The sequence below is a fragment of the Oryx dammah genome, unplaced genomic scaffold, assembly GCF_014754425.2.
Source record: "Oryx dammah isolate SB20612 unplaced genomic scaffold, SCBI_Odam_1.1 HiC_scaffold_14, whole genome shotgun sequence".
Taxonomy (NCBI): domain Eukaryota; kingdom Metazoa; phylum Chordata; class Mammalia; order Artiodactyla; family Bovidae; genus Oryx; species Oryx dammah.
The window spans coordinates 44,103,538-44,115,841 of NW_024070198.1; the positions used below are offsets into that span (position 1 = coordinate 44,103,538).

Sequence of the window (12,304 nt, forward strand, 5' to 3'; positions counted from 1 at the left end):
GTCATGTATGGATGTGAGAGTTGGACTATAAAGAAGGCTGAGCGCTGAAGAATTGATGTTTTTGAACTATGGTGTTGGAGAAGACTCTTGAGAGTCTCTTGGACTGCAAGGAGATCTAACCAGTCCATCCTAAAGGAGATCAGTCCTGGGTGTTCATTGGAAGCTGAAACTCCAATATTTTGGCCACCTGATGTGAAGAACTGACTCACTTGAAAAGACCCTGATGCTGGGAAAGATTGAGGGCGGGAGGAGAAGGGGACGACAGAGGATGGTTGGATGGCATCACTGACTCAATGGACATGAGTTTGGGTAAACTCTGGGAGTTGGTGATGGACAGGGAGGTCTGGCATGCTGCAGTTCATGGGGTCGCAAGGAGTCTGATACGACTGAGCAACTGAACCGAACTGATACTCTAATAAAATTTTTTAAAAAATCACTGCCTCAGGAGAAGAGCAAAAAAAAAAAACCCTGTCTATGTGGTATGTATAATTTATATATAATGGAATATTTCTCAGCTATAAAAAAAGAATGAAATATTCTTTGCAGCCACATGGATGGACCCAGAGACTATCATTAAGCCAAGGAAGTCAGAGAAAGGTGAATATCATATGATATCTATCCGTTCTGTGTGGCATCTGAGATATGACATGAATGAGCTTATCTACAGAACAGAGGCAGCGACATAGACAACAGACTTGTGGTTTCCAAAGGGGAGGGAGGAGGGGAAGGGACAGAGTGGGAGTTTGGGATCAGCAATGCCAACTACCAAGTGTAGACTGGATAAACGGCGAGGTCCTCCCGTACAGCACAGGGAACTGTATCCACTATCCTGTGATAAACGCTAATGGAAAAAAGTAAGAAAATGTACAGGGATAACTGAATCACTTTGCGGTACGGTAGAAAAGAACACAGCACTGAGAACCAACCAACTTCAGTAAGATGAAAGAGGGCCTTCCCCACCTTCCTGCCCATGTTTTTTTTTTCCTTTGAAAACTAGAAAAATAACTTCAAGATCAGTGTACAAACCACAGTGAAATAATTAGGGTGCTCTGCAGTGTTTCTGTATTTGTAGAGCTGGGAATCAAACCACTGTCCCGACCCTCAGACCACCTTTATCTCTGAGATTTATTACACAGATCTTTCATAGGCCAAACATATTTCCCCGAGAGCTGGAATGAACTCACGAACACATGCCTTCCCCTTGGAGAGGCTGAATTATTGAACCCAGAGCCCGGCCAGCACCCCTACCTTGCTCACAAAGCGAGCTCTTTGCCAAGGGGGCGCATGTGTTTTGGCTGAGGGTTTAACCCATCTGTGAGCTGGTAAATGTTTAACTACCCGCCATGGCGGGGGAAGTCAGAGGCCCCAGATCTGTGGTGCTTGTCGATTTCCATGGTATAAATAACTCACACTCCCAACAGGACGTGGCTGAGCACGGAAAAGCTGTGTCGTGGCCAGGGCGTGGTGTTCCCATCACACAGAAACGACCAATGTAGGTGACCTCAAGAGAGTGGGTGGCAGTGAAATGTAGTTTTAAAAAAAATGGAAGTTTGGGGCCCTGAGCATTTATTACTTTTGTTTTTAATATAACTGGCATCATTTCCAGTTTACGTAATTTAAAAGAAGGCCCAGGCTTAACACCTAGCTGGCTAAATTCCTGGAAATTTAATAGTTCTTGCAAACCAACAGGAGCTGGCTCCAGCACACTGCTGGTTAAACCTCCCTGCCCAAGTCAGGATCGGGCCTAGTCCCCTGGGGGAGGGCAGAGTGGATGACCCCCAGCGGCCTCTCAGTCCGCGAAGGTGATTCCTTTAGCCGGTTGAGTGGGAAGCTCCCGCTTCCCTTGCCCAGCAGTTTCTTCAGCCTAACTTCTTCCACTCCCCTCCTTTCATCCCAGGCCCTCCAACCTCACCTCGTTTCTTGGGATCCCAGGGACCAAGGAGAAGCCGTCACGGTCCCAGTCATATTTTTGGAGACAGGTGTCCCGCTGTTCTAATATCGCAACCGCTTGGCGGCTGGCTGTGGCCTGGCCCAGAGCATCAGCCACTGCTCTGAAGGATCTGTCCTACTCGATCTTGAGCTGATCTCACGGGTAGGCAGGGATCACTGCTAAGAGCGGCCAATTCTATAGCTCCCAGCTGCTTCCTTTCAAGATCTGCCTTGCGTCTGTCTTACACTGCTCCCAGGGGTGGGGAGTGCGGGGCACACAGCCGGCACCACACTCCCGTGTCCTCCAGTGGCTTGAGAAGCGTGGCCCGTGCAGCTGGCCCACATGGTTTCGGGGAGAAAGAGAGGGAAGCGGGTGCGTCACCAACCTGATGGGCGCCAGGCGGAGCGCGGACTCCTGCCGTCCCGGGGACCTGGCTGAGGCGCTGGCCAGGCGAGCTGTCTTGCTCAAAGGGTCTGCAGGCAGTGGCTTCTGAGGGGGGCTTGGCTTACGAGTTCCCTGCAATAAACCAGAAGGTGAGGCATGATCACCATCTCCGTGTACTCAGACAAGACACTGACTTCAGAAGCCGTCAGAGTCCCCTGGAGAGTGGGCTAGGGAGAGGAGGGCGGTTACACTGCTACACAGCATAACTTTCACTTCCTTTAAACTTTCTGACTACAGTCCCCTCACTGTACAGGTGTGGTGGTGTGTGTATGTGCACGCGTGTGTGTGTGCGTGCATGTGTGAGCATGCTGTGTTAAAGATTTAACCACAGCATCATGGCTCAGCCAGTAAAGAATCTGCCTGCAATGCAGGAGACCCGGGTTCGATTCCTGGGTTGGGAAGATCCCTTGGAGAAGGAAATGGCAACCCACTCCAGTGTTCTTGCCTGAAAAATCCCATGGACAGAGGAGCCTGGTAGGCTAGCCTACAGTCCATGGTGTCACAAGAGTCGGACATGACTTAGCTACTAAACCACCAAACCACCATCATTTAGTGACAGACACTCCAAGACGAGTCTTCAGATGCCACATTGCTGACTGGCCTTGGATGTAGAGTTGCTGGCGTCTCTGGCCCACTGGTACCCAGAGGATGTCAGCCTTCCCCTGTGCTTTCCAGGCTTCTTTTCACTTTAGAAAGGCCCGACACGAGAAGCTGGTGAAAATCTTTTCAAGGAACACACTCGTTTCTTCAGTATTTGCCAGAACCCTCTAACAGAACCGGTTCAGCTGCGGGTGAACCAGACAGGGACGGGGCCACCCTCTCCCACCAACACGGGGTCAGTCACGCTGCTCCCCATAAAATGCACTACCGTTCTTCTACTGAAATACTTGCTAAAGATTCATTCAGAGTCACCAACATGCCTGGAAAATGACACCCAGGAGGAAAATCCACGTCCACCAGAGGCCAGTGAGGGAGCCGGCAGTAGAGGGTGGGCGGAGCATGAACTTAGAGTTTCTGCTCTGGGTTTTATGCAAAGACCAACACTCTGGGACTTGTGCAAGTCTCTGGACTTCTCTGAACCTCAGTTTCTCTGGGTGTAAAGTGGGAGAAAACAAAGACCCATCTCATAGCATTGTTATGAGGAGCACATCATGCATGGGAAACTCCCAGAACATGGATAACAATGATTAAAAGGCACCTGTGCTCCTGGGCTTCCTTCCTTGATTACTGTGATGGGAGAGTTCACTGGCGCCATGGTGGGAAGTCGGGGAGAATTGATAGCACTGTTTTGAGCCCAGGGTGAACCTAGGCATCAAGACACCACCTGGTCTGGGCCTTGGGGCCTAGAAACACTTGTGCGTGCACAGGAAGTGTGCAGGAAAGGGTGCCAGGAACTCAAGGAAGACAGGACATCCTAATAAACAGATGGCGTCACCCCCTGTGATAGCACTCAGTACTCCATACATCCAGGACCACCCAAGATGATTTAAGAACATTTGAGTTGACTTTCTCATGGTACTCAGCCCACTGATTACATCTCCATGGCAGTCAGAGCTGAAAGAATGTGACAATATAGTCCCTGCCCACCCCCTGCCCCATTTAATGTTATCCCCTTGTGGCTCAGCTGGTAAAGAATCTGCCTGCAAGGCAGGAGACCTGGGTTCAATCCCTGGGTTGGGAAGATCCCCTGGAGAAGGGCATGGTAACCCACTCCAGTATCCTGGCCTGGAGAATTCCATGGACTGTATAGTCCATGGGGTCGCAAAGAGCCGGACATGACTGAGTGGGTTTCACTTTCACTTTGTAAAGCAAAGGAAGCTATAATACCACAGAAGTTTGTCAACCACAGCTGCATGGAAAATATGCCAAGTTGAGACAACAGACCAAATGGGAGAGGAGGGAGTCGCTGAATAGGGACAGACTGACAAGGGACGTTTCCACGTGAGCTCAGTTAAGGAAACACTAACAGCCCGCAGAATGTGAGAGAGAACACACTCTTCACCTGGGAAACAGACCCACAAAGAGCACAAGCGCTGAGGTCAGGCTGTCTGCGTATCTGACCAGGCTCCGCGCCGATGCACTCTGAGAGGACACTCGAGTTACGCCACTTCTCCACCTTGTAGAGAGAAGGTGATGCAAGGGTTAAGTGAGAGATGATCTGTTAACCTCTCAGCACAGAGGCTGGCACACAGCGACCAATAGGCTACCATTACTGAAGGAGTGAACGGATCCACTTAGAAGCGCCCTGATCGTGCTGGGATTGCCACACACACACACCTCTATAGGAAATAAATAACAGATAAACTACTGTAGAGCACAGGGGACCCAGCGCTCTGTGGCGATCTAAATGGAAAGGAAATTGAAAAAAGACTGGATATACGTATATGTACAGCTGATTCCCTTTGCTGTACAGCAGAAACTGACAGAGCATTGCAAAGCAACTATACTCCAATAAAAAAAAATTAATAAAAGCGTCATAAGCCTCCCAACAGACTCACTCTGGGTGATAAACCATGGCACTAAATCAACTTCCGTTTCCTGTAAGATGGCAGAAAACTATGAGCGAGATATTAGTGGGCACCGTAAAAATGGAATGCATGCACCCATAAACTTGAAAGACTTTGAAGATTAAATAATTCATGACCAAATGATGACTAGTTTTGCCACTAAGTATGAATAAGTATCTAGTCTTGCTAGTAAAGATAACCTCAGGTTTTTACTGCAAGGCTGGAGAGACTGTGAGATGTATGTTACAACGTATCACAATATATTTGGATTTATCACCGAAGCCTAGGAGGTAATTAGGTGGGCCATTCATTCTGGTTTGCCTGGGACATGCCCAATTTATGGTGCTGTTGAATTTATTAATCACAGTCTCTCTAATGTGTCCTGGTTTCAGTTCAGTTCAGTCGCTCAGTTCAGTTCAGTTCATGTCCGACTCTTTGCGACCCCATGAATCGCAGTACACCAGGTCTCCCTGTCCATCACCAACTCCTGGAGTTCACTCAAACTCATGTCCATCAAGTCGGTGATGCCATCCAGCCATCTCATCTGTTGTCCCCTTCTCCTCCTGCCCCCAATCCCTCCCAGCATCACGGTCTTTTCCAATGAGTCACCTCTTTGCATGAGGTGGCCAAAGTATTGGAGTTTCAGCCTTAGCATCAGTCCTTCCAAAGAACCCTCAGGACTTGTCTCTTTTAGGATGGACTGGTTGGATCTCCTTGCAGTCCAAGGGACTCTCAAGAGTCTTCTCTAACACCACAGTTTAAAAGCATCAATTCTTCGGCGCTCAGCTTTCTTCACAGTCCAACTCTCACATCCATACCTGACCACTGGAAAAACCATAGCCTTGACCAGATGGACCTTTGTTGGCAAAGTAATGTCTATGCTTTCTAATATGCTATCTAGGTTGGTCATAACTTTCCAAGGAGTAAGCGTCTTTTAATTTCATGGCTGCAATCACCACTGCAGTGATTTTGGAGCCCCCCAAAATAAAGTCTGACACTGTTTCCATTGTTTCCTGGTTTAGAGGACAAATTATACAGTCACCGTTGTGATAAAAACCCAAAGAGTTGAGATGTTGATTGAAAGTTCTGATTCAAACCTGGGCTCAGCAAAAATACCAATCTGCTTCCCTCCTGCCACACCTAGGACAGGTTTCTATGGAAACATGAAACAGGCAGCCACCTAGGTAAGATGCCAGATTCCTACCAGGCCCAACTGGGACAAACTGGCTTCATGGAACAGTAGTTAGTCAAAGATGAGAGGTCCTCCCTTCTCACGGATCAGACCTGGAACCCAAAATCATCTGGGCAGAAGCCCCTGCAGCACATGCTCTGACCTTGGAGAGAGGGGCGGAGCTTCCGCACTCCCTTTGAGGCATCATTTTTCAAGCTGCCTTTGCAAAACCTGGACCTGGGCTTTCCCGAAGAAGTCCAATCCAACCTGGCCACAAAGGGCCATCAGGACAGAGCAGAGGAGTGACTCCAGGCCTCAGTGAACATAAACTCCACACTCAATAAACATTTCTTTGGATTGACTTTCATTTTTAAAAAGGAAACAAGTTCAGACGTTCCTTTCTCTTCAACTCCTAGGTACCGGGGAAAAATCATGATCTGTTATTAAATAGAGTAGTCTCGGGCTTCCGTGGTGGCTCAGTGGTAAAGAATCCACCTGGCAATGTGGGAGACTTGGGTTCGATCCCTGGTCTGGGAAGATCCTGTGTGCCACAGAGCAGCTGGGTCTGTGCACCAAAAACTACTGAGTCTGTGCTCTAGAGTCCGGGAGCTGCAACTAGTGAGCCCTAGCGCACAACTGCTGAAGCCCATTCACCCTAGAGCCCATGCTTCACAACGGGAGAGGTCACGACGATGAGAAGCCCATGCCCCACAGCTAGAGAGGAGCCCCCTCACTTGCTGCAACTAGAGCAAAGCCCACACGGCAGCAAAGGCCCAGTGCAACCCAAAATAAACAAATAAAATTACAAAAAAAATAGTGTTCTCATCTCTCCATTTTCTGCTCATGTTTTAGCAATAGTCACATATTTCAAATAATTTTTAGAGGGATGAGAATAAATTTTTAGATCCAAATATAGCCCTTTGCCTTGACCGCCATAGAGAATTCTCAGCTGTTATCTCCGTCTGCATGATCAGCAAGAGGAAGTGCATCCTGCTTCTCCAGAGGGAATCCCCCCAGGAAGACTGGACGTTATCACAGGAAAATGCCAGAGATGCCACAGAGGTCCCAGTGAGCTTGTGTGGGGCTGAGCTGGGGGTAGGGCAGCACGAATCCTGCTCACCATCTGGCCCATCCCTGGCCCTGCAGGAATGGATACTTCCTGATAACAACAGGGATAACTGGTTCCCGGGAAAATGCCTTGACTTCTTTTTACTCTTTATGCAGAAGAGGCGGGCATCCTTGTAAGAACACGTTTGCACCTAGCTGGAAGAGGTCCTTCTTTCCATCTAAAACCACCTGAAGACAGTAAAGAAAATGCACTTTCTTTTTTCCACTTCTGGGAAAGCTGAATATTTGAGAAAAGGACGCAAAGTGTGCCGCAGGCTGGGCTGAGAAGAGCCCATGAAAGGGAGAACCTGGAAGAGCACCCACCCTGCCTGCCAAGGATGAGACATGGGAGTGGGCAGTTGACATGTGGGTCAGGGCTGAAGGCACAGCAGACAAGGTCAGCCATCTGTGCATGCACAGAGCAGGGGAGGGTCCTGGCAGGGTCTCTGCTGGAGCAGAGGAGGCCAAACCACCACCACCCCTCAAAGCCTGCAGTCCCCGTGGTGCCCTAGGAGGTGGGCAATGTAAGAGCTGGTCCTGAGCTCTAACCTGGCCCTTCCCCCAACTGACCTGCAACTGGTTCTTCCTCCCAGGAAGCCCTCCCTTCCTTTAAAGAGGAATTCAGACACACTAATCAAAACTACTGAAAGAAGGAAGGAAGGAACCACGGTAAACAAAGGGCCAACTAAGAACCCGCTGGCAAAAATGTGTATGTATGTAAAGAAACAAAAAAAGGAGCTCGCAAAAATAAGAGAAACAGGGAAGGGAAAACTAAAGCAACAACGCAAACCAAGGACCTGGATGCACTAAATACAGTCAAGGCTTCCAGGGTCCAGCCAAGGCCAAGGAGGAAAAGTTCAAGGGTAAAGGACACAGAACAGCGGCAAAGGGATCTGAGCAAATAGTACAGAGAGAAAAGATACTCACCATTAATGCGCAAAAACTTTTCAGAAAGAGTCAAGTCCTGGAAAGTGTACACTGTTTCCCTGGGGAAGTGCATGAAACTCATCACAATGACAGACTTTATTCGGCTGGGCTCCAAAATCACTGCAGATGGTGACTTCAGCCACAAAATTAAAAGAAAAGTTCCTTGGAAGAAAAGCTATGATGGACCTAGACAGCATATTAAAAAGTAGAGACATTACTTTGCCAACAAAGGTCCATATAGTCAAAGCTATGGTTTTTCCAGTAGTCATGTATGTGAGAATTGGACCATCAAGAAGTCTGAGTGCTGAAGAATTGATGCTTTTGAACTGTAGTGTTGGAGAAGACCCTTGAGAGACCCTTGGACAGCAAGGAGATCAAACCAGTCCATCCTAAAGGAGATCAACCCTGAATATTCATTGGAAGGACTGGTGCTGAAGCTGAAGCTCCAATACTGTGACCACTTGATGCGAAGAGCTGACTCATTGGAAAAGACTGATGCTGGGAAAGCTTGAGGGCAGGAGGAGAAGAGGGCGACAGAGGGTGAGATGGTTGGATGGCATCACTGACTCAGTGGACATGAGTTTGAACAAACTCCAGGAGATAGTAAAGGACAAGGAAGCCTGGTGTGCTGCAGTCCATAGGGTAACAAAGAGTCAGGCATGACTGAGCAACTGAACAATAACAACAACAACATCAGAAATAAGATACAACTCTTTAAAGCTACTGGACTTTCAAAGATACAGAATCATGTCCCTTACAAGGAAAAAAAGATAAGCCAGCTTCTGATTTCTTCAGAGCAGATAGAGGAAGCATGCATAGAAGAATTTCAAGGATGGAAAGTGTGATCCATTAATTTTATGCCTAAAACATCATTGAAGAAGTAAAGCAACACCCAGATGTCTTTGAACATGCAAAAATTCAGAGAAAATGTGTCCCAAGTTCTTCTAGAAGAAATTCTGAAAGTCCAACAGAACGGACTTCAGCCAGACAGGAAAAGGATGGCTCAGTGGCAAAAAGATTGAGTGCTAAATCACTTCAGTGTAGACCTCAGGTTAACAAAATTGTGGGAATTATGGCTACAGAACAGAAAGTAGACGTTACAAGCTGTAACAGACAGTTCTGTAAGATAGACATTACAGAGCTAACCGAAGTTATCAGGTGGGTCATCCATTTCTAGATGCACGATGGGCTGGGTTATTTTGACCTATCTTCTCTCTCAAATTGTTGGATAGAATATATTTAATTTTTTTTTTAAAGTATCAAGAGCTACAAGATAGTAAGATGTTATCAGGCCAGCATCTAAGTGAAAGGAGAAGCCCAAAGGGCTAAGCAGTACACTGGAGCTATAGGTATTTGCCCAATTAGGGAAACCTGGGGTTTGGTTCTGATCCCCTTTTAAGGTGAGGGATGCAGGGGTTAAAGGTCGGCACCCGTCCCAGTTCTCTTTCTGATCTCTCCTTGATTAAGCTGGGCTCTGCAGAAGACTATACCTCAGGGTAAGAATCTTCCAGAAATCAACACTTATCACTGTCCATCCCTAGCAGACTGCAGGGACAGTTCCCTTATCCCTAGATAGACTGCAGAGAGAGTTCCCTTGGTGCTCGGCAGACCGACCTGTAACCACAAACTGCCCTTTTGGACCAGAAGCTGACGTCACATCGCGCATCACCTCGGTGGCTCAGTAAGCCCTGAGTCATTTCACTGGGCCTCAAGCTGGTGCTGCCCTAGCCGCCTGACAGATGCAAATACACCCTCTCTGTGGGGAACAGCCTTCGTCCTAGACCTGCAAGAGCTCCCAGAGAACTTTCCAGTGAAGTAAGCTCACGGGAAATGACCAGGAAGCAGGGAATCATGAGAAAGAGAGAGAGAGAGGGAAGGATAAAACCTCAGCAGTAACACACCCAAAGATTTTGGATTTTGGAATTACTGGAGCAAACATTCTTATTATGAAAAATAAAAGACAAGCCTCATAGCTGAGTAAGAAAGAACCAAAGAGAACACCCAGAAACAAAAACACAGATAAGTACCTATTTTGCTACGCTTAGTTTGATACCATTTCTATAAACTGAAAAACAAATACTAATCGTATATATTATTCATGGATACCTACTTACGTAAAAATATATGAAAAGTACTGGCGGAGGGCATGGCAACCCAATCCAGTTATTCTTGTCTGGTGAATCCCATGGACAAAAGGGCCTGGTGGGCTGCAGTCCATGGAGTCCCAAAGAGTCAGACAAGACTGAAGTGACTTAGCATGCACATACACATAGAAAATCAACACCAAACTTAGGCCAGAGCTTGTATCTGGAGTGGGCTGAAGCAGTCTATACTATTTAATTTTTCCTTTTCTAATACAGAAGTATATGCATATATCTGAAAGTTAAATAGTTGTATACCTAGAGAAACAGGTAACAATGGTTCTTTCTATGTAGTATAAATATGGGTGAATTTTGGATCATTTTTACATTTATGTATTTGCTTGACCCTCACTTTTATGAAAGACCTACATTAGTACCTGTTTTCACTAACCAACAGAAATCTGAAGAGGATCTTTGCTTTCACACACAAAAAGGCAAAAAGTCAGCTTTCAGCATTGTGGGGGCAACAGCCGTTGCGCAAAGGTAGGGGCACCACCAAGCTCCTGCCCAGGAACGACGCTCAGCATGCCCGCCGGAGCTCTGAACCCTGTCGGTGAGCATCTGTGCTTTATCTGATTTGTATCCCTTAACAAGATGTGTCCTAAGGTAATCGTGTCTTTACTTTATGCCATTTTGGCTTATGAAAGTTTTCATAGAAACACTCTGCTTTTAGACAGTAGGGAAATCTATTTAAAATACTAGCAACAGCAGAATAAATTTCAATATTTGGGCCAAAGGAGAAAACAAAAGAGAAAACATAGACTCTTTTAAAATTATAAACATGGTAAACACAAAAATGAGAACAGGCACAGATAAAGCAGTGTTTGGGAAACTTCTAGATTTACATGCTGTGTAATCAAATATGAATATAAGTGAAATAATGATCTAAGAAGTTACAGAAAAATTAAGCTAAGTACAAAAGAAAAATGGAAGTGATAAAGATAAGAGCAGAATAAAAAGTAAAATAAAAGTTACTATCATTTAGCAAAGACATTACAGACATCCTAATAAAGTTATATGTTTTCATTTAATTATCACTAAGTCCAATGAGAGAGATATTATCTCAAATTTGTAGAGGGGAGATGAAAGTAATGTTTCCGTGGTCTAATGGCAGTAAAAGGAAAATTATATATATAAAATCTAGGGCTGGTTCTCTGGGGGTGGTGGAGTGGAGGTGAATGTGAGAGTTGGACCATAAAGAAGGTTGAGCGCCAAAGAATTGGTGCTTTCAACTTGTTGCGCTGGAGAAGACTCTTGAGACTCCCCCGGACAGCAGGGAGATCAAAGCAGTTAATCCTAAAGGACATCAACCCTGAACGTTCCTTGGAAGAACTGATGCTGAAGCTCTAATACTTTGGCTACCTGATGTGAAGAACTGACTCATTGGAAAAGAACCTGATGCTGGGTAATACTGAAGGCAGGAGAAGAAGGGGGTGGCAGAGGATGAGATGGTTGGATGGCATCACCAACTCAATGGACATGGGTTTGAGCAAACTCTGGGAGATGGTGAAGGACAGGAAAGCCTGGTTTGCTGCAGTCCATGGGGTCGCAAAGAGTCGGACAAGATTTAGAGACTGAACAACAACGAAGAGTGGAGGAAGAACCAGATAAGTCTAGTATAGAAAAGATAAGCCAATAAAGGACAGATAAATACACAAACACAATGAACAGTGCTAAGGATTAGTCAGGAGGTTATCTAGAAAAATAAAGTTGGATTCCTACTTCATTTTATCCACTAGCAGATGGATCAAATACTTAAATGTGAAGAAAAGATCATGAAGCTACTTGAAATAGAAAAACACGTTTGTAATCTTTGGGTAGATAAACCTTTTTAACAACAAAAAGTGGCGAAAAAGGTGACAAAGCAGTTTACGAAAAAGGGAAAAAACAAATGGATTTTAAACCTGTGAAAGGATCCCCCATCTCATGTATAGGAAGAAAGATGTGTAGTTTTTTCTTCAACCTATCATATTGGCAAAGATAAGAAACATCTCTGCACACACCGCATTGGTGAAGACTTGGGGAACAGAAATAGGGATGCGTCATTTGGAGGCATTTCTGCCTCATCGATCAAGTT

At 46.1% G+C, this 12,304-nt stretch overlaps 1 protein-coding gene across 1 annotated transcript in view; it reads right to left on the bottom strand.

Moving 5' to 3' along the window:
* ADAM12 (ADAM metallopeptidase domain 12) overlaps positions 1–12,304 on the bottom strand; it is a 391,557-nt gene that overhangs the window by 7,396 nt on the left and 371,857 nt on the right. Inside the window, exon 22 of the mRNA XM_040254432.1 lies at positions 2,316–2,446. Within this exon, the coding sequence (XP_040110366.1) occupies positions 2,316–2,446 (131 nt within the window). The remainder of the gene's footprint in view (positions 1–2,315; positions 2,447–12,304) is intronic.